General features: G+C 33.8%; 2 protein-coding genes and 1 long non-coding RNA gene across 8 annotated transcripts in view; 2 read left to right on the top strand and 1 right to left on the bottom strand.

The window, feature by feature from the left end:
- Window positions 1-27,758, top strand: part of LOC127840070 (protoporphyrinogen oxidase-like) — a 190,672-nt gene that overhangs the window by 38,209 nt on the left and 124,705 nt on the right. The gene's annotated exons all lie outside the window — the stretch shown is intronic.
- LOC127840076 (uncharacterized) lies at window positions 5,369-17,702 on the bottom strand. Its single transcript, XR_008030389.1, has 3 exons — window positions 17,581-17,702; window positions 6,785-7,100; window positions 5,369-6,149 (listed from the first exon to the last, which is right to left on the bottom strand). It is a non-coding gene; the product is annotated as an uncharacterized LOC127840076 (long non-coding RNA).
- Window positions 7,219-27,758, top strand: part of LOC127840069 (TNF receptor-associated factor 2-like) — a 56,036-nt gene continuing 35,496 nt past the window's right edge. For 2 of the 3 annotated variants that reach the window (XR_008030382.1, XM_052368464.1), the window contains exons 1-3: window positions 7,421-7,704; window positions 7,900-8,057; window positions 25,690-25,777. Coding sequence is in view for 2 of the 3 variants with exons in the window: in XM_052368464.1 (XP_052224424.1) it covers window positions 7,702-7,704; window positions 7,900-8,057; window positions 25,690-25,777 (249 nt within the window). In the remaining variant the exon portion in view is untranslated. Of the gene's footprint in view, window positions 7,360-7,420; window positions 7,705-7,899; window positions 8,058-25,689; window positions 25,778-27,758 lie in introns of those variants that run through there. The other variant, XM_052368465.1, reaches the window with a different exon arrangement.

Below are 27,758 nucleotides of genomic sequence, written 5' to 3'. Positions count from 1 at the left end.
ATTCTTAAGATAAAATGGATGTAAAATTACTAATTTAACATTAACGTTTTGATATTCTTATTGAATCTGTTTCCCCATAATATGCTGTTCTATTAATAGATGTTTAGATGACGATGTTCTTATTATAGATCTTACACGGCCGAGAAACACTAGCTAGGCCTTGGCGAAGAGAGCTGTTGGAAATACTGAATGTGTTCATTGTAGCCTGTTTATTTCAGAAAGTTATAAGGTCAATGTTTTATGGGGATTTCTATCAAATTGCCCAATGCAAAATTTGATTTAATTCATTCGGACCTACTGACGGGAAACTTCTTTTAAATTCCATTGTTATTCTGAGAAGTTTGTGAGAAGTCAAATGTGTAAAAATAAGAATTATAATTTATTAAAACAAGTATTAAATGCTATAAAATCGATGCATGTGTTTATTATCAAAAGGGATATCTATCTGATGTAACTAAATATTAATTATTTTATATAAAATTAAAAATATTATGGGATTCCCCCTTTGTGATTGTATTGTGCATACAATTTATTTCCTACGACCCATTCCCTCTTTGAGAATGTTCTCTTTCATGATGTCCTGTTTATGAAACCATATGCGGGATTCCGAAACGTAAAGATATCAGTGGAATCCCAGTTTAGGTATTTGTAATGCGCATGTAGATTGAGTTACTGCTTCAATAAAAAACCGTGACAACTGTTGACAGTTTATTATTATGCCATTAAAGTCATTTTTAGTGGACATTGTATATTTTCACGATCTACACATAAATATTTTGATTACGGTAGATCTATTTTTTGTTTGTTTGTTTGTTTTATTTGTGCATACATGTCAAGCAATTTACAATTCAATGCAATCAAGGCAATAAGTAACGTATAGATTGCATTATTATCATATTCAGAAACATGCATTACATGAATGGTGCCATTTATCACAGATCCAAATAAGATTACGACATGATGTATACACAGGATAACCCGTAAAGCTTAGACATGTAAACATGAAAAAGCTTATTTCCAACGGGGTCCCTGGATTTAGTAGAACAGATCTTATACGTGACTATAAATATATTGTTTTTTTCAGTTCTTAATATATAATCGACATGATCCTACACATGATTTCTTCTACGAATTAAGTGAATCTTTCAAAAGTTGACATGATAATACACTGACACGAATAAAAAACATAAAAATAATGAATTACATAAAAATAATACAAATCTAAAAGTAAAAATACATGGAATTCTCGTCTACCTTCATATCATTTAATAGATGTGTCTTAACAAGTTTCTTAAAAGTAAATTTCGATTCGATGGACTTTATATTATCGGGTAATGCATTCCAATCCGTAATACCATTGTAGTAAAATGAAGAACTAGTAAAGCCATCAACTTAAGGTACATAAAAATTAAATCGGGATCTATTCCCACACTGATGGACATCTGTACATTTGACAAAATTGTCTTTCATATAGCTTGGACATTTATTGTAGAAAATCTTATGGATGTGGTTAAGCCGAAGTTGCTTGCATCTTTGTTCAACGTTCAATAAACCAAGTTCTTCAAAATGCGATACAACAAGTGATGTCCTACAATGGGAATTGTTAATAAAACGAACCATTTTATTTTGGACTATTTGTAACTTGTGCTTAAGCTGTTTCGTGAGTCCACAATACCACGAAGAGGATACATAATCTAAATGACATTGTATTAAAGAATTACATAAGCTTTTTCTAAGACTTTTATTTAAAAAATCACGTTGTCTATATAAAAATTTAAGTCTAGAGTTAACCTTCTTGACGATATTATTTACAATAGAAGTACCGGACAAATCAGCATCTAGAATAGAACCAAGATATTTTACATACGTCTGAGATTTTATAACATGATCATTACATTGTATATGAAAATTGTCCACCTTGGTGAGTTTACGTTTCGAACCAAAAAGAATACATTCTGTTTTGCCTAGATGGAGGGATAGCTTATTGTCAATTAACCATTTACTACAGGACTCGAGTTCTTTGCCTAAAACTTGACTGATGGTACTTGGATCTTTATGTGAATACAAAATAGCACTGTCATCAGCATAGAGTATTAATTTACAGTTGGATGATATACTTGTTTTCATATCATTAACTTAGGTCAAGAACAAAAGAGGACCCAGTATACTCCCTTGGGGAACACCACACACTACTGATTTGAAATCCGATTTAGCGGCATTAACATGTACAGACTGCGTCCTATCAGCTAGGTACGAGCGAAACCACTCCACAGACTCCACTCCCATCGCACGAAGCTTCCGACACAGAATGTCATGATCTACAGTGTCGAATGCCTTCTGTAGATCTAACATAATCATACCAGTAAACAAGCCATTAGAGGTTTGTCCACGTATATGATCAGACAGGTGAATAAGACAGGAGTCAGTGGAGTGATTCCCCCTGAATCCACTCTGATACTCATACAACAGACCGTTCTTCACTAAAAAGGATTCCAACTGGTTGTATACAGCTCTCTCTAATATTTTTGAAACAATGGACAAAATACTAACCGGTCTATAATTACAAACCTCGGACCTATTGTCTTTCTTAAACAGTGGTTTTACCTTAGCACTTTTTAAATCAGTGGGAACTACATTGTTAACAATAGAGCTATTTATCAAAAATGTAATATGAGTTTTGATATAAGGAGCAGAATCTTTCAAAAATCTGGCCGGGATTTCGTCTAACCCAGTACTTTTAGAACAATTTAATTTGCTTAACTCTTTGTAAACAAAATCTTCAGAAACTGTATGAAGTTTAAAAGAATTGTGAGCAGGATTTCTGTCTTTGTAAAACGATTTAAAAATGTTAGATGCTGTATTAAATAGATTTGGAGCAGTAGGAAGCTTATCAACTAGTACTGAAGCAACAGTTGTGAAAAAATAGTTAAAATGATTGGCTATTGTTTTAGCTTCAAAACATAGGTTGCCCTCTACATTTAAAACAACATTGGGTGAGGATTTACTATTATTGCTATGACCTAACGATTTTAAGTGAGACCACAGACTTTTAGGATTGTGTTTGTTTTCTTCTAATTGATCACAAATATATTCTGCCTTTGCTTTCTTCACAGACCTTTGGACTTTATTTCTATATGAACAAAACTTTTGAAAAAATTCCTTATTATTAGTTTTTTAAAATTTGTACATAAAATAGTCCCTAATTTTAATTAGTTCTAAAATATCGGAATCCATCCATGGCTCTGTTCTCTGCTTTAAACGAACTTCTTTGGTTGGAGCTACACTATTCAAAACTGTCAAAAATTTGTCTTTGAAAAATAACCAAGATTCTTGTACGGTGTCAGCAGTAAACATAGAATTCCAATCACAAGTGTTCAGTTTGTTAATAAAATCTTCCACAGTATAGTTTTTCATACACCGAACAAGAACTGTGTTATGCTTACTTATTTTTTCTTTGCTAGTTTTTCTTGTACAATATACTGGGAAATGGTCACTAAGATTTATGGGTAAAGTACCATATTGTGAAACTTTATTACTTTGATTACACAAGATATGATCTAAAATTGATGAAGTTGTTTCAGTTATTCTAGTAGGATGAGCAATCATTTGTTGTAGGTTAAAAATGTTAATTATTTTAGACAAATCTACTTGAAAACAAACCTTACTCTCAATATTTTGCAAATTAAAGGGCCACATCACTGTAAACTTTTACATTAAAATGTCAAACACATAGCAGGAATTATTTGTCACTTGGTGAAAGTGACGTCATTGACAGTTTCGAAAATTATATTCATATAAGAAACAAATATATTTGATAAAATTAGTATTATTTTTATTTGATGAACCTTAATTAAGGTTTGTCCAATTATTGTATAAAAACTTATATTCAAAACATAAAAATCAGGACCTAAATATAAACTTTTAATATATAAATTACCTCCCTTGATTATAAAATTAGCATGTCTTTCCCTGGTATCGGCCCTCTTAATGAATACATACGAATTTTGGAAGTGAACAAATACAAAAACACGCTTGTTTTATATGGCAGTATATATTGTTAAATGTGTATTCTTGGACATAACGAAAACTGCATTTAAATCGGCCATGTTTTGACAAAATACCGGTTAGACTTAGCTCTCTTTAGTAATCTGTTTCATCGTCACCTTGTCTCATTGTATCGTCACTTCTGATTGGTTGTTAAAATTTGTTACTATGTGCAAGTGCTTGTTCTAAAAAATAGAAGCTTAATGGAAAACCGAAACTCTTGCTCATTTTGTTTTTAAAATACTTTTGCATTTTATTGAAAAATATGCGGCATATAACAAATTTGATAAAGCTACTATTAATCCATTAACAAACTATTAACTTGTGAGTTACGTAATTTAAAATTCATAGCATGACCCTGGAATAAACATGACCTACTTTCCAATAAATACCGGAAATCATGAGAATGATCGTCGTAACAGTCACGGATAACCATCAAATACATTACAACTTCTAAAAATTGAAAAAACATTAACTTTCCAGCATAAAGGTTTTTTGTTAAGGGGACGATACTATGAGGAGGGCCGATACGATGAAAGTAACAGATAATAGATTACATGTTGTAAAATTAAATATAAGCGTTTACTAAAAATCGACACTTTAATACAACTTTTGAAACAAAATGTGTTTACTTTGTCAGCTGTTAGAAATTTAAATTCATAAAAACTATTAAAAGAAAAAGGTTTTTTTGGAATGTGCAGTTCCCCATTGACAGTGCTTGTTTATTTTTATTAAAAAAGATAGGGGAGAAACTGGTATAATAATAAAATATTTTAAGTTTCAAGTTGAAGTAATTTTGATTGTGTAAACCTTGATTAATTCTCTTAAAATGACGGAGGACATTTGTCTTAAGATATTGGCTTTTATTTATACCTGTAGAATAAACTAAAAGTTGCCGATTTTTTTAAGTACAATTAACCTACAAAATTTGATTTACACTGTATGTCATTAATTTCTGTTCATAAAAGTAACATACACTGATCCAATTCTATCAAAATTTTCATGTTAGGTGAGTTTTGAACCCAGGATAATAAATGTGAAGTTTAGTTTCAACCAGTTGCCTTAAACAAAGGATTTTTCAAAAATAGCCCCAAAAGAGGCCGAAATTAGGTACACAACAAGTATATGTTAATTCTTTTACAAAAATGTTCGAAAGTGTACTTTTGGGGTGGAGGATCCATAAAAAGGTCGAAAAAAGCTTGACGTACATTATGGACGGCACTTTTTAACCCCCTCCCTCACCCTTGTCACAAACTTCACAAATCTCGGAACCCCCCCCCCCCCCCCCCACACACACACTCACAAAAGAGGAGGTCAAGTTTTAGATATCTTCCACTCATGCACTCTTTGAACACAGGATAAGAAATAGATAAGCGTGAAATAAGATAACTTGAAAATAACGATGATTCAATAATATGAATATTACCTCTGAACCTTCAAAATTTTCTATAAAAATAACTATAATAAATAAAAAATAAATTCCGAATATTTCGATCAGTGACATAATTAAGCATCAGACTGCATAGAAATAATAAGACTTATGGCATTACGAAAGCAATGCTTTATATAAAACAAGGCTTTGCAACGGCACACTAGCGCTCCTAGCGAGAGGAATCGTTAACAAAACATTCAGGAGATACGCATTCAATATTGACATAAATTTAAATTCAAATGTTTAAACAAGTTTTTGAAAATTATGTTTAAAAGCTATTTAAGTCTACTAAAAAATAAATAAATAAAAAAGAAATATTTGTTTAAGTGTGACGTAACACATGGCCTTACCCCGCAGTCCCCCATGTCACAAACTGTCACACTTTTTTACAACCCATCCTCCCCACTCCACAGCGTGACGTACTTTATGGACGGCCCCTAATCTATTTTATGTGAGAAGTAGACACTTATTTTATTAAATGACATAATATACAAAGTGTTAAGAGTAGACTTAATGACACAATATATCAGTAGAAACTTAGTTCAGTAAATAACGCGAACAGCAGCCAAACATCCATATAGTTTAGTTGGTTTGTAGACATCCGTAAGTTATTCTGGCTGTTCGAACTTGGCGATCCAGAAGATGTGCTCGAGTCTCCAACAGAGAAGGACCACTGGAAGAGAACGGTTAATAAGACAATAGACAATATATGGTTACAACAGGCAATGACTGAATCAAAAACAATGAAAACTTTACAAAAAATGAACATGGTTAAGCCAAGAAAACCACATCCCCTTCTACAAGAACAGGCGGTTTCTACATACGATGCGAACCGGCAAGTACTCAAACTCAAGTTTATATGTGGCAAGTACGTTCTACAGAGTGATCGGGCATCCTTTAGTTAGAACAAGTTCGATGACACATGCATAGTGTGCTACGAGTCTCCTGAAGCACTTCAACACATGGTCCTCGAATGTTCGGGCTTGGTGGCGGTACGAGATCCTATCCTCCGAGACACTGAGAGCGTGATCGAAGAATCCTTCGCAGGTTTGTGGCAGTCGTACACACAACAACAGAAAGTACGCGCTCTCGTTGATTGTACTGTTCTTTACAAAAAGCACAAGCTTTCCAACGTAGAATGTCAGAGACTCCACAGAATTGAGTTTCAATGCCGGCGTCTGTTTTTACATTGCATACAAAACGCTTTAAAATCTTTGAGTTGTCAAAAAATTGCTACATCCACGCGTCCGCTCACTACACTTTCGTCAAGTAATAGTGTTTGCTCTAAGAATAGTGCTGGAAATTTACCTATAACCAAGAAGCGTGACGAGTGCTACAACTCGGTTGATCCACGAGGATCGTCAAGACTCTGATTGAAGGTTAACTCGTTTTCACGCCCTTCGTGCTGAGCTGTTTCAGCAATCTTGTTGCCGATACTTCGCCCCGACTGTACAATGACCAAGGACGGAATATCTTACATGGAAGCTTGCTGGCGTCGCTGATACCTTATGAGTTGAAGTTCACGTAGCCTCAGTTTGACCATTGCTTTGTCCCAAAGTAGCAGAAACAGGAGGTATTTGGGGGGGAGGCAGACCAGCTTTCAAATTGAGACGTCTGTACCAACCTAAATAGACAAAAAGAAAACATCATCTACAGGATGAAGACTGATGAAATGGCAATTTTACAAATGTTCCTGTATGCTTCGGTTTCGGGTAATAGTTGAATTCGATAGGTACAATTTGACCGAAAAAGGTTCGTGCTGACCATGGTACGAGTTGATTTTGGTACGAGTTGAAAGGCACGCTCCCTATCGGCGCAGCTTGGGTCAAAATATCCTGCTTGGTTGTCGTTTGATGCTATTTACATGATTTGCGTCGTAAAAGGTGAGTTTATCTGACAGTTTTTCAGTCATTCATCATAGTTGTACAGTGTTTGCAATATGATATTTAGAATGTAGCACCTGCGCTATACATTCGGACTGAAATTTGATGTGAACAGTGAGAGAAAAAGCTATTATGCTAAATGTGTGTGTGTTTGGAATCCCAAATGTAAAAACAGTGATGATTATTTCCCTAGTATAAATCTTACATGCTAAATTGTGTTCATATAGCCGACTGGTAATAGCGTCATGACGCTTGTGGTAACTTAACTAAAATACCAGATAGATATCAAATTTAAGGAGATTGAAGTTCTACACTAAACGCACAATCGGCGAACTGTTTGTGATGGTGATTATTATAATATGAATAGACCTTATAGATTCTAACAAACTATTTGTGCTTATAAATTTATGTATAAAAATGAGAAACTGAAAAGGAGGAAGCTTGAAATTAATGTCCTTTAATTAAACAGTTAAACCACGACATTAATAACTCTCCTAGGACTTTAACTGTATTTGACCAGTTTTGAACCATCTGTTTCAGACAATGGCATCATGGACTGGATATCCAAAAGAAATTGCCACTGGAAACTCTGTGGATAAGAAATTCATTTGTAATAGATGTGGCAATATTTTACGTGAACCAGTGCAAGCAACGTGTGGGGACAGGTTTTGTAGAGGATGCGTAGAGGTTTTGTTTCAGTAAGTGGAAGTCAGTTTTATCATCAATGTGTAACATGGTATTTGACAGAAGGTGTCAACGTATAACTTACGGCAAAACGGTTTAATACTATTTTGTATCAATAGAGGCAGCCATTTTTTTCCTTCTTTAAAAAGTACCGGTAAACGGCACTTTCCCAATTACGAAAAAAATGCAAATTTTCCAATTGCTGTCCAAAAAATTCCCGACTTAAGGTAAAAAAAAATTATATTTTTTTTTTTGGGGGGGGGGGGGGGGAAATGCAACATTTTGTTAGTTTCCCTATGCAGCTCTATGGTTTGAACCTAGGTAAATATAATATTGACAGCTTGAAAACACTAAGTTATCAATTTTGAGGGTTTCACGACTCGATATTCCCCAATTTTCAGGCTTTCACGACTCAATTTTTCCCAATTGGACCGGTATGGGTACTTTAACCAATTGAACAAAAAAAATCGCTGAGATGTAACATACGTGACCATAATGGGCATTTATTTGTTGTTAATCTAAATAATGTTTTAACAAACTATGCCTTAAATTTGAAATATGAGACCAGAGTCACAAGAATATCGTATGTCTTACTCTTATGATTATAAATCTTTTGAGCAATAAAATTAAACTGGAATTTAGACAGGTAAAATGTAGACAAGTAATTTACAGGTAAACACGCACTCATAGTTGACGTCTTTCTTTCCCTTCAAATGCTTCCATGCATAACGAAAGACATTTCATATGGTTTAAATTTCAAACATGTGGTAACTTAGATAAAGGAAACTTTGATTTAAATGAAACTTGAGACGTTATGCAAAAGAAATGATTGTTGGTTTTTATGACTTAGGTCTTGGTTTTTTACTTTTGTGGGATAAATGGGGTTCCTGTAAGCATTTGAATTGAGATGATGTGATAACACATTGATGTGAAACCGGTTCATAATTGAGAATAAGCATTGAAGGATCCCAAGCAATAAGTGCCCAAAGTTTTGTTATCAGTCTGTTTTGTGTGACATGTTGTTTGCAATATGCGTAATCAACTTTTATCTTCTTACAAGTCGAGAGAGGTCACAGTTTTGGTTAAATATTGATTAACTTCAGGATCAACATGTTTATAATTGAAACTATCTTACTTTTAGGCAAAGTTTTACTTTGGTAAGCAGGGTCAAAAGCTAGGTCACTTGGTCATGTAGGATCAACAACTAATAGAATCATAAGAATGTCACTTAAGTCAAAACACCTTAGCACTTAAGAAACCATTATTTATTATTCAATCTTGATGAAAATGTTTACGATGACAGTTTTCAATCCATGTTTCATGTTTGGGTCAAAAGGGGTAAAAAAACTAGGGCACTAAAGTCATAATCTAGGCAAGATTGAATATTAAATAAAATGTTACCATTCTAGAAGCCACCATTTATTATTCAATCAGATCTTAATAATTCAGAACGTTAATCTTGATAGTTTTTATGCAATATTGAATATAGGTCAAGTGGGGGGGGGGGGGGGGGAACTAGGTCATCGGGTACAATCTTACAAAAAATGTGAAATAAATATAAAAAAGTCATTTATAAATCAATATTGATTAAATTTGGTCATAACACTTATATTGTCAACATCTTGGCCAAGTTTGAATTAAGCTAATAGAAGGGGCAATCAGGTTAAATTTTAACAATCCTGGTAACCAGGCAAGAAACAACATTTACCAATCAATCTTGATTAAATTTCGTCAAGATGTTTATCTTGACAATATTTAAGCAAAGTTTGAAGACCTCAAGTGAAATTTCACAATCACAGTTTCTGAAATTGGTTTTTTAACATCGGTTGTTGATGCTTAATCTCGATCTTTTTAGTTGTGGTTTACCACAGGTTATGACTGGTCTCTTCTGCTTTTGCTTTCCCAAAATTGTTCACTTCCTCAGACACATAATCTCTCAAGATTTAAATATTAACAGGGGTTTTTTTTACTAAGAAAGTGACGCCGATATTCGGCGTCTTCCCCTACCAGAATTTTTCCCCTAAAAATACCATTTCCCCTCCAAAAATATAATTTTTCACCCAAATATAATATTTTACCCTCAAAGAAATGTTTTTTTTTCTTTTGGGAAGTCGACACTTATCCAATGTGTACTATGTGCAACGATCTCGCTCTCTCTCTTTCCCGACGGACACTCAAATCTGGGAATCCCAGTGATTCTATATATAGCTCTTAAATTACGTCATGGAAACCGGGCAACTAATCGTATTAATCATGTGACTATTTTACTGGATTCCTGTCTTGGGCGAGAAGGGTGTTTCGTCAATTAATTACCGGAAACCAGTCGAATTTTCATCCGGGTTATGTGAAAGCCAAGATATAAACGTTAAAACAGAAAAAAGTCTCACAATTGGCGTTCATACACAAACAAAATAAAACGTTCGGACTCGGAAAATATTAATTGAGTTGGCGCATTTTTTAAGAATGAATCATCAAAAACCGTTGAAACCCAGCAGGATTCGGAGGTACATGTAATCAACATCGATTAATTCTGTCGGATTATTGTGAAAGTGAAAGTAGACAATCGGCAACTGCCGCACCTTTCCCTTCCAATACTGTAGCTGATCTAGATCGTCAACCCATTCATAATGAAATTGAAATCATAATATTGACATTGTTCCCCGGCCCCAGTTGAAAACATTTCCCATTATTAGATCTACACCTGCAACTTTATTTAGGACTTTGACTTTAACATCATACTTGTTCATGTGTTTAAGAACAAAAAGGCCAGAGACATGCCTCTTTTTCTTAAAAAAAACCCTTAAGTCTGTAGGTGAGTTATAGACATTGAAATGAACAGTTTTTATTTTTTCCCCAAATATGTCTCTTTCGCGCTTGATTTTCCCCTTTTACCCAGCGTCCAGCGTCTTCCCCTCTTTCTAAAAAAACCCCCTGATTAAGCATATTTACATTGATAAACTGGAGATAAGATCAATTAGGGAAAATTGAAACTCTAGTAAATTTATCAGATGAGTAATTCTTGTTAACACGTGCAAGTATTTTTTTGAGGCAAGTGACCTATTGCTTATACCAAACAGGAATCACGACAACAAATTAAGCAGAAAAAAATGCCATTATAAGCCATTTTAATAATTGAAAACACTTTCTAAACAGTTAAAACGCTCAAACCCGATTAGTGAAACAATGTTTTTCGTTATCTTTGTAAATATATAAATAAATCTGGAAATATATTTTATGTAGAATCTTAAGTTTTGGTTGTCCACAGAATTTTTTGCGTATTGTCAGTGTATTTGTGTGGTGCCAGTTTATCAGTACATTATTTTGGTATTTATTTCTTTTCATGGTACTTCCCTGTGTGAATGTGTAGTGCATTCATTCACTTCCTTCTTATCATTGAAGTTATAATTGAGTATTCCAATTGTTTTGTATATCAGTAATGCTATTCTTCGGGTGAATAATCCTTGATTCACAAAAGGACAGGTTTCCAACCTTTTTGCACAGTAAAAAAACTACCATAAAAACCATTGTGGACTACCTGTACTTGAGCAAGTGAAATACAACTTAAGAAGAAAAAACACTGACAATTTTGTTCATGAGTATAATAATGATTTGGAATTATAAATTACTAAAGAATCTGTCAATAAAGCAGTTATTTTTTTTCACGGCATGCAAAACCCATCCTGTATTCTTACAATAACATTGTTGAATCACCTTGAAGTATTCAGATTCATTAATTCAGATTTTGAAATTTTGATGCCTCCATTTTGGGGAGCCCAAATTCCCAAGGGCAAAATATATTCAGTTTTCCTCCTAATATTAAAAAATCCTCATTCTAAACCAGGGCTTGACACTAACTTTTGTTACCTACTGACCCAAAGGACCACCAGCTTTCAGAAAGTACTGGTCTTTCAAAATTTCAAGTGGTCCGACAATTTCTCTGTTATTTTACCTAAATTTCAACTTACTTTCCTGACTATCCACAATGTATTGTGCATTTATAAAAAGAAAACTATACTATCTACTAAACTATCTCAATATCCCTTTCATATTTTCGCTGTACTTCAAGCTTCTCTTCATTAGTTTTAGGTTTTTTAGGCGTAGGTTCAACCATCCCCGGAATGAAATTCCACATCGTGAAAACGTGTAATCTTGAAAATACGCCCGTTTACTCTGCCGCAATATCAAAACATTATTCAGCGCCCTCCAGTATAAATTCTTACGGTAAACAAAGTATATTCTGATGGTATTAAGATCGATACAATGCTGATAATGGCTGCTTTTTCAAAATAATAAATACCATTTTGTTCATTTCTCGATCCGAACGATTAGAATTTTATGTTAATTTGTGTTTCGATCACAGCGAAGTCCCGATCCATTTTCGGGAGACATTTGCGGATCGCAAATTGATTTTTTGATGCGACAACAGGTTTTTGTCATCCGAGCATCTAGAAAAATTAAAATTTCTAATATGTTGCTATTTTTATCCCGGTCTCGAGTCGGCCCATAAAATAATGATGAAATTATTGGTTTATTATGAATTTATAAAGTTGTTTTATTGATGAAAACGGCTTTCCACCAGTATTTCACGATAAGCTGGCCAGGATTTTTAACTGGTCCGATGGATCAACCAAATTTCTAGTTTCACTAGTCCTCCCCTTTTTTTACTGACCCCGGGTCAACGGATCACAGTTAGTGTCGAGCCCTGTAAACTAAAAATAATTATCAGAATTTATTAAAATAAGTATTAAATGCTATAAAATCAATGCATGTGTTTATTTTCAAAAGGGTTAACTATTTGATGTCACTAAATATTCATCATTTTAAATAAATTAAAAATATTCTGGGATTCCCCCTTTTTAAATGTATTGTGCATAGTGCTGCAACAATATACCGGTATATCGGTATATATCGCAATACGCAATCCGCATATTGTATTGCGATACGATTTTCGTCATACCGGTACGAAAATTTTACAAACATGCGTCTACATTTCGTTCAGAAAAGCCATCCAAAATAATGATATCAAGGTAAACAAAACAAAGCGGTATTTTGTAAAAATAAATTGTTACGTACAAATGGCATTCTAAAAAGTCTATTATACAGAGTAGCGTTGTTACATGGGAGCATCAATTCTATGCTTTTAAACGAATTATCGTTGAATTAATTACGCACAACTAAATGTTTCTTTCGATTCTGAAATGAGCATTATTAAATTTGTAATCCGAATTTCGGAAACATGCTTCCGAAATGTAATGCTAACGCGACAATAAAAAAAGTGCTTTATTCTTTTTCTCAATAAAAAGCGAAAGCGCGCAAAAATTATACAGACATGTAGAACGTCGCGTGCAAAGTGTGCGTGTATTTGTGTTGTATAAAACGGGAACATCACGTCAGGCGATTTACGCATGCTCAGTGGGAAAAAAAAACGCCCGATTGGAAGTTATTTCATCACATCTTTAAATAGTAACAAATGCCAAAATGTATTTGATATGTAAGAAAATTGGTGAATGTTTGTGTTTTGTGTTATTCTTGAGCATTTTTATAGTAAACATTTACCAGAATTTGCTTTAAAACTGGAATATACGGGATTATCGGGTAATTGGCCAGTCATAATTTTGGTACAAGTAAGCAATATATTGCGATATATTGCAATACGGGTTTTTGAGCTGACAATATATCGCAATACGCTTTTTGGCGTATTGTTGCAGCACTAATTGTGCATACACATTCTGCCCTACAACCCATTCCCTCTTTCAGAACATGCCCTGTCATGATGTCCTGTTTATGAATTCATATGTGGGATTCCAAAAAGTAAAAATACCAGTGGAATCCCAGTTTAGGTATTGATAATGCACATGTCATTTACCATTTACCCAATGTATATTCCTGAACATTCTGAAGCAACCACTGAACCAACCACATTTTTTTGTTACTTAATTTTTAAAGTGCATCTATTTTAAGAAGCAAGCAATCTATTCAGGGAAAATACTGTATTTTGATGGAAGATCAATACATATGTCTTTTGTATTGCTTTGTCTCTTATAAGATGTCATTAGGCATCATTTTTTTGCAAATCACTCAGAAATTGCCCTTCATGAACTGTAATACAAGCAACATAATTTTGAAAACAATTAAGAACAAAAAGAAAATACTTACAACAAGAAATATCTTTAAAAAAGATATACGGCGTAAATAGTTTAATGAATGAGATCAAGGATAGCGAATGTCTTTTTCTGTGCAGTTCTTAGCTGCATCACACGCAGTACGGGATGTTACGGGAAGTTTTCGCGGCTTATTTTACATTATAACATATTGCTGGTCATAAACCTATAGATACAAAACAGAAAACCAAAAGAAGAATGGAAGTGAAATTTAAACATATGAGTCAACCGGCCACACGAGAACAAACCTGTTTTAGTGGTCTGTCGGGCATTGCTATTTGATTCGATTATTAACAGTATCGAGAATCATCGTGCTCATGCTTAAAGTGATATTATGGGCATTTTGCATTGTTGAATTGAGCTGAAAAGAATTAACAGGTCAAAATAGTTAGTTAAAATGTGGTTACTGATCAATTACCTGCAACTCACCTTGCTACCAGTTGTTTATAAAAATATATTTTATATTCGATATTCTTACGTGACCCACCCAGTCCTGTAAGCCGAAATGATCCGTAAAACAATATTGTGTCTTTGTGTCGTATGAACAAATCTGCACTAAAACTAAATTTAGGTTCAACTCGTAAACGCATGATCAGTTGTCAAACGAAAGTACGGTTGATATTCAAATGCATTATTTTTCTCTTTCTGGTATATTGTTTTAGTATGTTGATGCTGCATTAATTACTATAAGTGTATATGAAGTAGAAACATCAAAAATAATCAACGGTTGCGATAGACACCTATAAACTGTTACATGCTCATAATATCACTTTAGTACATTAGGCAATATGGTGGAATAATTATTGTTAAATTTATTAAAAATAATATTTATCATTGTATTGTTGAAAACACATTAAGAATCTATTATTGACATACCATAATTATATTGCTGAATATCTTCTTTTAACATATTTCTGGTCTAAAGAAAATTCCAGGTCACCTAGTTCACGGATATCGTCTTTATTATATAACGATTATTTTACTGACCGCGAACTCCGGTGATGACCTGTATATAAACTCTAAATGTCCGCGAATTGACCCGAAACCTCGCGGGTTGAAATGCAATTCTTTAAAGTGAGGCCTCGCTTCCACTGCTCTTTATACTTTTACATGTTAACATGTTGACAGGAATATGGAAGTAAGTACTAAATATGAGAACATAGCCTTTTAAGTATAAACGCTTTTGCGCTGGTAATACTCTGAAAATAAAAGGTGTACGCACAAACTGTATTGATGTCGAGAATTGAGTGTAAAACTGTTCTATCTATTAAGCCTTTTCATTAGAGATAAAATTGTTTCATACAGTAAAACAGTGTTACAAAGACGCGGATATGTTTCCAATGTTCTGGTGGTATACTCAAATCAGCCAATGGAATAAATGAAGTGTATTCATTCGTACCTAGCCGCGGGAAATTTTATTTGAATTTTATTGGACACTTACAAAGGTCAAGTCAGGGTGAAAAGCTGGCTTAATACAGCTTACGCCGAAAAAACACTGACATAAAATTTATATGAACAGTTAAAAATATGCATTATCATCAAAACAGGAGATCTAATTGATATTGATTTTTCTTACATCTTGTAACACATAGACATATTTCTATTATCCATATATCTGTAAACAGCTTACCAGTAATTTTTTTTCCATAAGATTTTTTTAAAATATTGGTGGTTGCTAAATTATTATTCAGATTAAGTTTTTTTGTGAATATTTAGGAATGGTAACTCTTCTTATCATGTGCAATTTCAGACTACAGGTAAATGAGTTGTATCCCATGTCATTAACAATGCTCAAAACAATGCAGCTTACCGGTACCAGTTAAGAGCTGGCAAAATAAATGCTAGTAGAACATACTCTCAGTTAGGTATTCTTTCAGTCAAGTGAATGTTTAAACTGTTTTCTATGAATAATTAATTGATAAATAAAAATAATAAATTAATTGATAAGTTGATAAAGCAGTTCAATTAATTAACAGTTAATAGGACACAGGTTTAACAATGTTGTAATGTTTGCGACCAGTGAAAGGAGATGGAATGAAGAGACCATGTATTTTAATGAAGGTAGTGAGTGATAATAAGATAATATATTTTAATGTATTAACAAATAAAAATGAAGAATAAGAAGAGATGAAATTGTATGTTTTATTGTCAATAAGTATTGTAATGACTAGGTTTTCATAATGGAACGAGTAATACATTAGTTTCAAAAGGAAAAGAAAACATATTTGCCACTGAAATACTATGAACATAATGTTGGAATGAAATAAAAGATAAAGTGTTATAATGTGTACAGATGTTGGTAGAATGTAAACATAAAAGACTCAATATTGCAAGCATCATAGTGATATGATTTTTTTGCAGAAAAACAGAACTTTATATAAAAAATGAACGAAACAAAGTACAAAGAAACATACTTACACTTATAAACGCAAATATGGATTATAATAAATCAAAGACAGATATATTTCCAACACCTATATATTTCCTTAGAATCGCAGGCTACTGCCCCCAAACCCCCACTTTATCATAAGTGGTAAACAACTGCGTACCAGTAAAGTGCAATCTAGCCTGTTTTTGTAGTGTTTAGTGTGGCCGCTACGGCATGTAAACAATAGATTCTTTTAATTGTACAGACGTGATTAATGCTATACTGCTTCTTAAACTAAGGAGAAACGTTTCGATGTAATGTTTAGAGGATGTTTTGTATCATGACAGTTTATAATTTATTGTAATTTACAATATATTCATATTTCAGTTCAAATGATATGCATCCAATGCTTAGTCTGGGAACCAGACTATCAATGTATACGGTGATTTTTCTATTATAAGCCAATGCACAATTCAGGTTTATTCATTTCGGACCTATCATGAATGAAGGTAATCTAAGGTCAAAAGTGACGTTAAACTTAAACAGCTACGCCAAAAAATATTATGTTTTAAACAAAACAAACATTATGTTTTTTCACAAACTGTTAATTCAAGGTTTAAAAAAATAGTGGCCTGTTGCATTTACATTAAATACTATTTAGCCTTTTCATGAAAAGAATACAGGTATCGGTTGAATGCTGTATATTCAGATAATCTTATAAATTTGGGGGCCATTAAACAATTTGCATCAATACACAGTTTCTTGGAATATTGCTTTTTCAAATCATCCTATAGACGTTCTGGTAAACCAGCTCAATTAACATCATTTTAAATGTTTGTTATTAATTTTTCTTGTGTAACAGCCATACAACATTGTTTTGGATGCCATTGTCCATATAAAAAAAGGTGTAGATATCTTCAAACAAATCATTTCCTTATTGAAACTTTCTCAAGTGTTCTCCGGTAAACTGTTAAGTGTAATATATAATAATAAATAAAATATCCGAACCTGTTTGCAATAAAATCCTTTAGGCTTATCGTTCACTGTTACTTTTAAGCACGTACTGTCATCATCTTATCCAATACTACTTTTAAACACGGTCACGACTCATCTTATCCAATACTGTTAATAATTGTACAACACATCTTTATCCGGTTGTTGTAGGTGTATAAATCAGTGAATCTGGAAGTATATTGGTAACGTGAACTTGTCTGACTGGGACCTTACCTGACTTCAAAGGTCTGTAAAGTCTGGACTGGTTTATTACAATCTCTGAAGACATTAAATAATACAATTAAAGCTGGGTACCATTTATAGCTGGGGCCATGTTATGATGCATGAGTGATTTATTTATTTGCATGAGAGTTTAATTTGATTGTTTAATCACCATTTAAGTTGAATTTATGCAAATATTTATTTATTTTTTAAAATATTTTTTTGGTTTTGTTTTTGTTTATGCAAATGTTCATGTACATCATATCACCACCTTGATACTTGTAGGCGGTTTCTTGTTGTATTTGAACTGGTTTCATCAGTTAGTGCTATGTGAAATAGGTTGGTTAAGTGTTGTTGTTTTTTCAGTGCAAAAATACATAAATGCTCAATCAATTTTAATGATTTTAACAGGTATGCAACTAGGTCCTATTTCTAGAATTGCATCAACAAACTTGCAAAATTTGACCCACATTAATTGGCCACCACCCCAAATCCACCCCACCCCTGAAAAAACAAAAACAACACATACAAAAAGTTATATTATTTTGTTATGGTTGATATGGTAAATGGATACAACAGTTATTAATTATGCCAGCATTTTTTTACCAATTGGGAAAAGTACCAGTACCAGTTCAATTGCGAAAAATGTGAGCAAAAAACCTTGCAATTGGAAAAAAATGGATCTTGAAGTCTTCATATTGGTAAATTGGTGTATTTGATTTTTTTGCTCCCCAAGCCATATAGCTGTATAAGGAAACTAAATAAATGTTGCATTTTTGTTGTTGTTGTTGTTGTTTAAACCTTCAATTGGGAATTTGTTTGACAGCAATTGGGAAATTTGTAGTTTTGTTCTAATTGGGAAAGTGCCATTTTCCGGTACTTTATATAGCAGGAAAAAAATCGCTGAATTATGCATATTTGGTTTGGGTGGCAGGTCCATTAGAGAGTGCAGGGCTATTCCTAGGCCAGGTGCTTAGTGGGGCCGAGGCCCCTGGAAGGTCTTTTTTACCAAAGTCGAATTGTTTTGATATTGTCCGTCTGTCAATCCGTCCGTCTATCACAAACTTTTCTGGGCTATATCTCAGAAAGTATGAAAGATTTAAACAAGAAACTTTAGGGTTTATAATTATATATCAATGAGGAGAAGTGCAGTGCATAAAAACAATAACCTTACACTTTGTTATTTTACAGGCAATACCGTGTTCATCCATCTGCACCCATCAATAAACAAAATTTATTTGGTGAAGGATATCAACCCAATGACTTTGCTCGAGTTTTTTTTCTTTTTTTTTCAGAGCTAGTTCAATGAAATACATGTTTTATTAAGATATGGCATTCTTTTTTATTTTGAACAAAATGTTGCCAGGCTGTTCTGTAAAAAAGTTGATGAAGAAGTCAAAGCCTTTTGTTAGATTGAATGTAAAACTTTGTTTTCCATTTTGTCTGTAATACTTATGCACACTACAGTTTTTCATATAATGTTATCTTAAATGATGTTGTTTAAAATGATGTTGTCTTAAAACATTAAATAATGACTGACTCCATCAGTGATATTTTTTGCTTTTCAGAAAATATAAGTTATACATTACTAAAAGTGTACTACATCTACATGTACAAATGAAGGTGTGATTTACAGTACAGTGCACACGGCTAAAACACGGTATTGGTGCTGAAAGTAGTCTCACTTACTCAAAAAAATGAAATTGTAGATACAGCATTTCCTTGGTGTTATTTTTAAAGCTCAAGGTATCCCCTACTCAAATCAAGTTGAATTTTATTTGATCATGTATGCATTATTTTTTTTCTAACATTTTCATCCTATGGTATAATACAAGTTACAGACACTACACTAGTCATATAACATGCAAGAAAAACATAGCAGAACTTCAAAACTTCAGATATTTTCACTTTAACATCAACTACAGGTTATAAACTGTTGAAATAAAGCAAAAAACCAAAAGTGATTACTATCTTAAAAAAAAAAATCAAAGCATTAATTAATCAGGTATCAGACCAAAAGAGAACCAAGCAAGAAACTTTTCTATAACTTTTATTATAGACCCACAAGATAGCTAATTAGGCATTTGTCTGAAACCAGGAAGTATATTCAAACAAAATAAATCGAAACAATTGGTTTAAAAAAGCATAAGTTTTCATAAAAGATAGAATTGCATGCTCATAAGTTTGGTTACAGACACTACCAAAATATATGATTCCAAAAACAGTTGCAGAATGGCATAAAGCATTAAAAAATGCACTATAAAAGCAAGTTTACATAAAAACAGTGACTTGAACATTATATCAAATGATTTTTGATCTGTTAGAATTTTAGTTAAAACACATTTTTTGTGTACATGATCTGAGTTGGTTACAGACACTACACATGGGGTAACAATAGCTGTCCAGGAGACGTGTAGCTTGACAATTCTCAGTGCTGGGCACAGCTATCAAGATAATCGCAGAGAAGTTTAAGCTTTAAGTAATGTTTGCACTGAATTTGAATTATGCGAAGTCCACTTTCAATAATATCTCTGGATCTTGTGCGCTATAAACAAGATGACATCTATTGATTCTTGTAAACAGTCATCTCTTCCAGGCCAAATTTGCTTAACTTTCAAAATAAATGTATTTCAATCTGATTTCTGTTCCAAAGCAAACACTAAAATGTCCTTTGATTCCATTCTTTTGCTCTAGCCTAGCAGCTACGAAGGCATCATATATATAGTTGTATTTTAGCTTCTTATATTTTCGTTTGTTCTCCCAATGCTTAACCTTCATGCAGCCAAACCTAGTCTTATTTTTTATTTTATGCTTTCCAGTGGTTTATTGAGAAATATCAGTGAATTAAAACTGATCATTTCACTGTTTCAAACAGTGAAAATTATCAGTGAAAATTATCGATAACTTTCACTGTTTCCTGTGAAATGACGTCATTGTTTTACGAAATGACGTCATTATCGCAGCGAAATTCTTTAGTTAAACTCTTAAAAATGTATATAAACTGTAAAAAAAAAAGCATAAAATAAAAAGAAAATTTGTTGGATTCGGTGGAATATCGATTTAAATTCACTTGTGATCATAAAAAAAAATATTTTTTCACTCGTGGCTGCGCCACTCGTGAAAATATTATTTTATATTATCACTCGTGAATTAAAATCAATAATCCACCGAATCCAACAAATATCCTCTATACCTTTTCTGTTTTGCTTGATTAATCTGTGTTCCCTGAAACAAGAACGGAAACAAAATTCATTTTCCTTTCTTCAAAGTTTCTGCTACTAATTAAAGTATAAGAATGTAAATTTATATACATGTAGTGTAAAGCATAAAGTGCTCTTCATTGATCCATTCATAAGCAAAGGAAATGATTAAATGCAGCCATTTGGATCAAAGTAAAAAACAGAAGTTACTTCAGACATGGTTAAAACTCATCACTTTAGCTTTAAAAATGATTTCATATGCTCTTTGATAGCATGAACAATAATAAGTTAAATGTGTAGGCATTGTAGAGTCTGTAACCATATGACCATCAAAACAAACTGTTTGATATTGTGTCTGATCTCAGTAAATTCTCAAATGGTTTTGTTTGGATTTACTGTTCTCATGATATTTAATGCAAAAAACTATGTTTCCAATTGCATACTCTAGGATATAATTTAAAAAATGCCGGTTTATAGAAAGCTACACTATGAAGACAATTTATTTACATTATTATGATAAATATTTCAAATTTCAGACAGAAAATGTCTAAATAATGCACCTTAGACATCAGCAATGTAATACAAAATACAATTTTGTTTCATCTTACTCACATATAACAAAAAAGGTTTAAGGCTTACAGAAGGAAGTTAGTGGTTACAGACACTACGAATTTTAGCGTAGCATAATCAAATTGGTAGATACATACCTGAGTCATTACAAGAGGTTTGTTCTTGTCTTCTCTCCATATTAAAGGGTTGTATCATCGTAAAGAACACAGACATATTTAGATAAATCATTTTAGAAAAAGAAAATCAGGTTATATTGTTCCTAAATAAATTGTTCATAAAATAATTCCACAAGAATGCTTACAATATTTCATCCCAAGAGGTCTTGCATTACCTTTTTTTGCACATTAATCTATTGCACAATGTATGATGTAACATTTCAACATAAAAGATGGAACTTTCTCATGAGTAAAACAAAATATTTATGAGAAATAGAACAGGGATTTTTTTCCTTCATTTTTTACACATTTTTGTAGTGTCTGTAACTTTTTCTAAGTAGTATTTTTTCAATAATGATGATATTTTAGCAAGGCAAATTTCAGCCAACTTAGACATGACATGAATACACATTAGCAAATGTAGTATTTATAATTTTGCATGGAAAAACTTCTAAACTATTGCCACATAAAACTTTCAATGGTTACAGACACTACAGAATTTTAAATAAAAAGATTTATCAATGAACTATCATTATTGCTAAAACCCCGGCTTATCTAGTAGTTTGAATGGGTTTTGTTCTTATCCTAATACATAACTGAATTTTTATACGCCCGTATAAAATACGGGACGTATTATGTGAAACCCCTTGGCGGCGGGCGGGCGGCGGGCGGAAGGCATCACTTTGTCCGGACTCTAATTCAAATTGTATTCATCCGATCTTCACCAAACTTGGTCAGCAGTTGCATCTAGTTGATATCTAGGCCAAGTTCGAATATGGGTCATGCCGGGTCAAAAACTAGGTCATAGGGTCAATAAGTGCATTTTCAAAGGGGCCACTTTGTCCGGACTCTATTTCAAATTGTATTCATCCGATCTTCACCAAACTTGGTCAGCAGTTGCATCTAGTTGATATCTAGGCCAAGTTCGAATATGGGTCATGCCGGGTCAAAAACTAGGTCATAGGGTCAATAAGTGCATTTTCAAAGGGGCCACTTTGTCCGGACTCTATTTCAAATTGTATTCATCCGATCTTCACCAAACTTGGTCAGCAGTTGCATCTAGTTGATATATAGGCCAAGTTCGAATATGGGTCATGCCGGGTCAAAAACTAGGTCATAGGGTCAATTAGTGCATTTTCAACGGCGCCACTTTGTCCGGACTCTAATTCAAATTGTATTCATCCGATCTTCACCAAATTTGGTCAGAAGTTGTGTCTAGATGATATGTAGGTCAAGTTCAAATATGGGTCATGCCGGGTCAAAAACTAGGTCACGAGGTTACTTAGTGCATTTCAAGCATTTAGCATGGTGTCCGCTCTCTAATTGAAGTAGTTTTCATCTGATCTTCACCTAATTTGGTCAGAAGTTGTGTCTAGATGATATGTAGGTCAAGTTCGAACATGGGTCATGCCGGGTCAAAAACGAGGTCACATAGTGCATTTCAAGCATTAAGCATGTTGTCCGCTCTTTAATTGAAGTAGTTTTCATCTGATCTTCACCAAATTTAGTCAGATGTTACATCTAAGTGATATCTAGGTCAAGTTCAAATATGGGTCATGCCGGGTCAATAACTAGGTCTTGAGGACACTTTCAAGCATTGAGCATGGTGTCCAAAACCTTCGAACGGGCGTATCTTGTGACAGTTTGGCACTCTTGTTTATGTTAATACAAGTTTAATTTACTGAAATTTTGTACAAATAATTGGAGTATAACAATAAGTATATGTTTGAATTTTAGTGTTGAAACAAAATCCCTGCTGGTAGTATTTTACTTATAAAATCCATAATATTTTACCTATTTCATTAATTCAAGCAGCAAATCGTACCGGATACAAGTCTGTGTAAGATTATACCAATGTTTGCATCATTTGTTGCTGATATCAAGAGCATTTCTCATTTAAATCAATAGATTTTTTCAAGTGAGACTGCATAACGCTAAAAAAAGGCCATTTTTAGAGCATGTATCAAGATATATCTCAAGAATGTGTAGCACTAGCCTCTTGAAATTTTCAGGAAAGTAAGATGGGTATAAAATTGCCAGTGTAGTGGACCTTTAGAATTAATTCCTATCTTGTATATTTTTTCTTAGCCATGGATATAACATAAAAAAATGCAAATCAGCACCAATACCGTGTTTTAGCCGACACGTTTTCCCCAGTTTCCCTCGCTGCTCGGCGGACACACCCACGGAGGTAGATTAAGAATGTCCCGCGATTCGCGGAGTTTGCATGATTGGTGCCGCCGAGGTTAACGATCGGCAAATTGATAAGCCGACGCGGCGGTCCTTGGCGTTGGGCAACGCGGAGGAAACTCCGTGTTTAATGAGATAACGATCAATTTAACTTTGTTTGACTTCCTGATTTTCAAATAAAATAACATTCATTACCAGTACATATGTATATAAAATAATGACACTCAAAACAATGTATTACCGGTAATTATCATTTTGACCAGTCTCAAAATACGAGATCGCTACGCCCGCTAAGTTGTGTTTTCATAAAACGCTTTATCCATTACTCCGACAGTCTTTGTTTGTCGGACCATGTGGCCGCAATAAACGAAATCTAATTGATTATTTCGTGAGTTTGATTGACAGCTGGCGAGTGGTCAATTATGGACCAAATCGGCAGAATGACATTCACACATGTTACTCCCTTTTGTCAAAACACCAGAGACATCAGTCTACACAATAGGTCAGTAGACAAGCTTTGCGTGTTTTCATAACGCCAAACACTTAATCCAGTTCCGTCCAGATGTTCTCTTAAATCAGTATACAGTACAACAAGAGTTTCAATAATTACTCTACTAAAATACCATAACGATGAAGATACAGCGTGTTTGAATTTAAATTAATTTGGAGGAAATATCAAATTATTCGCGATGTAATTGTGTTAAAAAATACCAAAGAACCTTTTAACCGAAGTCAACAGAATTCAGTGTTCTCTTCGCTACAAAGTTTGTATAAAAAATCAATACACGCACACTTTCCTGAGGCATAAACCTTGAACTTGTACATTGCAGCATAATTTTCGCGCGCTTTTGTCGGGAAATATACATGATGACTGTATATTTGAAGCATTTGTAAGCGTCGTGTTAACATTAAAAATCGGAAGCGTGTTTCGGGTTACAAACTATTATTCTCATTTGGAAATTTAACGGAACATTTATTCTTGTGTTGTATGTGTTATGAATTAAATATTAATTTGTCAAAACGCTTTAAGTGTCGTATATTCATTCATATTGTAGACGTACCTGTGAATAAAAACATATATTAATTTGTTAAACAATTGTCTTTATTTTTATAAGCCACAGTATTTAAACAATTTTTAATTACAATGTTTTTATTTTTTGGCATGCACAGTAGCACACTGCTACCGCGATGTCGCGCGGCGGTGTCCTGATAAGAACGGAAATTGTCTGCATTTACCGACTAGTCTTAAGTAATAAACACCGCGGAACGCACAATAAAATTGAGCTGCACTCTGTGAAAAGGGGCTTTAATGCATGTGCGTAAAGAGTACGTAGTCCCAGATTAGCCTGTGCAGTTCGCAGAGGCTAATCAGGGAGGACATTTTCCACCTAAACTGGATTTTTGCTAAGAAAATACTTTCTTTAAATGAAAAATATAATAAAAGTGGAAAGTGTCGTCCCTGATTAGCCTGTGCCGACTGCACAGGCTTATCTGGGACAACACTTAACTCACTGCATTAAACCCCTTTTTCACAGAGCACGGCCCAATTCTTTTAAAAAACGCTCATGGACAATTACGCCTGTCAAACTGATATCAAGCCTCGTAAATCTGCAAGTATTGCCCTGGGTGCAATTGTTGGGATGTACTAGGAAAAAAAATCTAGATCATCAATCACATTTTCTTGCATAAAAAAGAAAATAAACCAACAAATAACTTTCTTGCATAAAAAGAAGGATATCTATTAGTACCTGAATTTAAATCACTGATTGTAATCGTAAATGTTTCAGAGATGGGGCAGAACAAAAAGAGTGTCCTAGACCAAATTGTATGGATGAAGATGACAGCACTCAGAGGAGTGTTATCAGTAAAGCAGAGGTAATGATATAACATCAATATTTTTTTGTCATGAAATTCCCATGTTCAATCAAAAATTAGCATTTTAATTTATTTGCAATCATATATTTGCGTTATCAAACTGACATAAAATGACAAATTTCAGGTAAATTTACCTTAAACTAAAAAATTTGAGCCATGCTCTGTGAAAAGGGGGTTTAATGCATGTGCGTAAAGTGTTGTTTCAGACAAGCCTCTGCAGTCCGCACAGGCTAATCAGGGACGACACTTTCCGCTTTTATGATATTCTTAGTTTGAAGAAAGTCTCTTCTCAAAAATCAAGTTTTTGTGGAAAGTGTCGTCCCTGATTAGCCTGGGCAGACTGCACAGGCTAATCTGGGACGACACTTTACGCACATGCATTAAACTCCCTTTTCACAGAGCACGGCATTTTATGACTTGAATGACAAATTTAAGGTTAATTGTTGTTAAACTAAATATATTTGTATACACTTAAAATTATCATTTCATGACTTGAACTGGAAAGTGTGTCTTTTTGCATAGTGAGAAGAAGATAAATACACATGAACAAATGGCTCTATATTGTGCACTTTTTCAGGTTAATACTTAACCCTTTAACACTTAGATACGTATTTTTACGCATTTGTAGTCCTTTAGAAAGTTAAATTTAATTAAAGGCCTTTCTTACTAGATTCAAGTTTTAAAGGCTTCATTTCCAAATCTTAGATACTGGTGAGTAACAAACAGCATAAAACCTGAAACAGACTGTGAGTTACTCGTAGGTTGTTCTGGTTTTATGCTGTTTGCACAAAGTCATTTTCACTATGCTTCTTATAGGTGGAAGGGTTAAAGGATTTTAATAATATTGATAAACATAACAAATATTGAAGTTAGAGTAGCAAATGTTGGAATCCTAAAATTCAGTAAGACACATGTATTTTGTGCTTAAACACAGTTTTGAAATCACAAGGAAACAATTACACACATGTTAGCAACCTACCAATTGACACAAATTTCTGAATGAGAATCTGCATCAAACTAACCTGAACACCTGTGAAATATGATGAGCAGCAGAGAAAAACTTTTACTGCGAAAAAAAAGTCGCCCATGCTTTTTTTATGCTCCTTACAACAGCTCCAATACAGTGCTCAAGCTAGGCCTAGATTGAAGGGCGCCCCGCCCTGCCCTTCCGAACCTCCCCCCTGCCCTTCCTAGGGCCCCCCTGTCCTTCCGAACCTCCCCCTGCCCTTCCGAACCTCCCCCCTGAACCCCTAATAACATATAAATAAACATGTGACAGGAAGCATTCCAGAAACGCCAACGCGCTCGAAAGTGTCTTTTTGACAAAAAAGCCCCCCCCTGCCCTTTTCAAATCCCAGCTGGAGCACTGCACTATATATTTTGACTTCAAGACAGAAGTCAAATTTCAAATACAATATTTATTATTCATTATTCAGCAGACGTAAAACTTGAATGTTGTCGTACTAACTCATCATAGTTAACTGTATACATCAAAGCTTGCTGCCATTGCAGGGCTCGAATTTAACTTTTTTTTCTACTTGCAAAACATTGCGAGCAGCTTTAATACCAACTCGCAAAATCAAAAACATTATCGCAAATTTAGCTGGAAACATAATTTAATTTCCGTTTTTTTTCTGACTAAACGGTTAACTTGCTTTATCTTTCGTATTGTTATTTCTGTCTGTGGGCAAAAAGAAACTAGTTACTTTTCGCTTGACGCCTTGTCTGTTCAAGTTCAATGAACACGTGTGAATTAGTCGACTGCTTCACTATCTTCGTACCAAAACAATCCGCGTATCTGTACTATAAGTATACCAGCTACATACAAGGTGCGCACTTCCGCATACAGGTATTTGGACGTTCTATAATTTGACCTACGATTGGCCTTCGCGACGTCGAGCGCATTTAGCAATATTACTTTTTTTTTCTCACTATTTCTTTACTGGCAAAAAAATACTAGTGGCTTTAAACTAAACTCGCA

Source organism: Dreissena polymorpha, chromosome 7, assembly GCF_020536995.1.
Source record: "Dreissena polymorpha isolate Duluth1 chromosome 7, UMN_Dpol_1.0, whole genome shotgun sequence".
In the NCBI taxonomy this organism is placed as follows: Eukaryota; Metazoa; Mollusca; class Bivalvia; order Myida; family Dreissenidae; genus Dreissena; species Dreissena polymorpha.
Note: the sequence above shows the minus strand (reverse complement) of the source record. Positions and strands in the feature narration are given on the sequence as shown.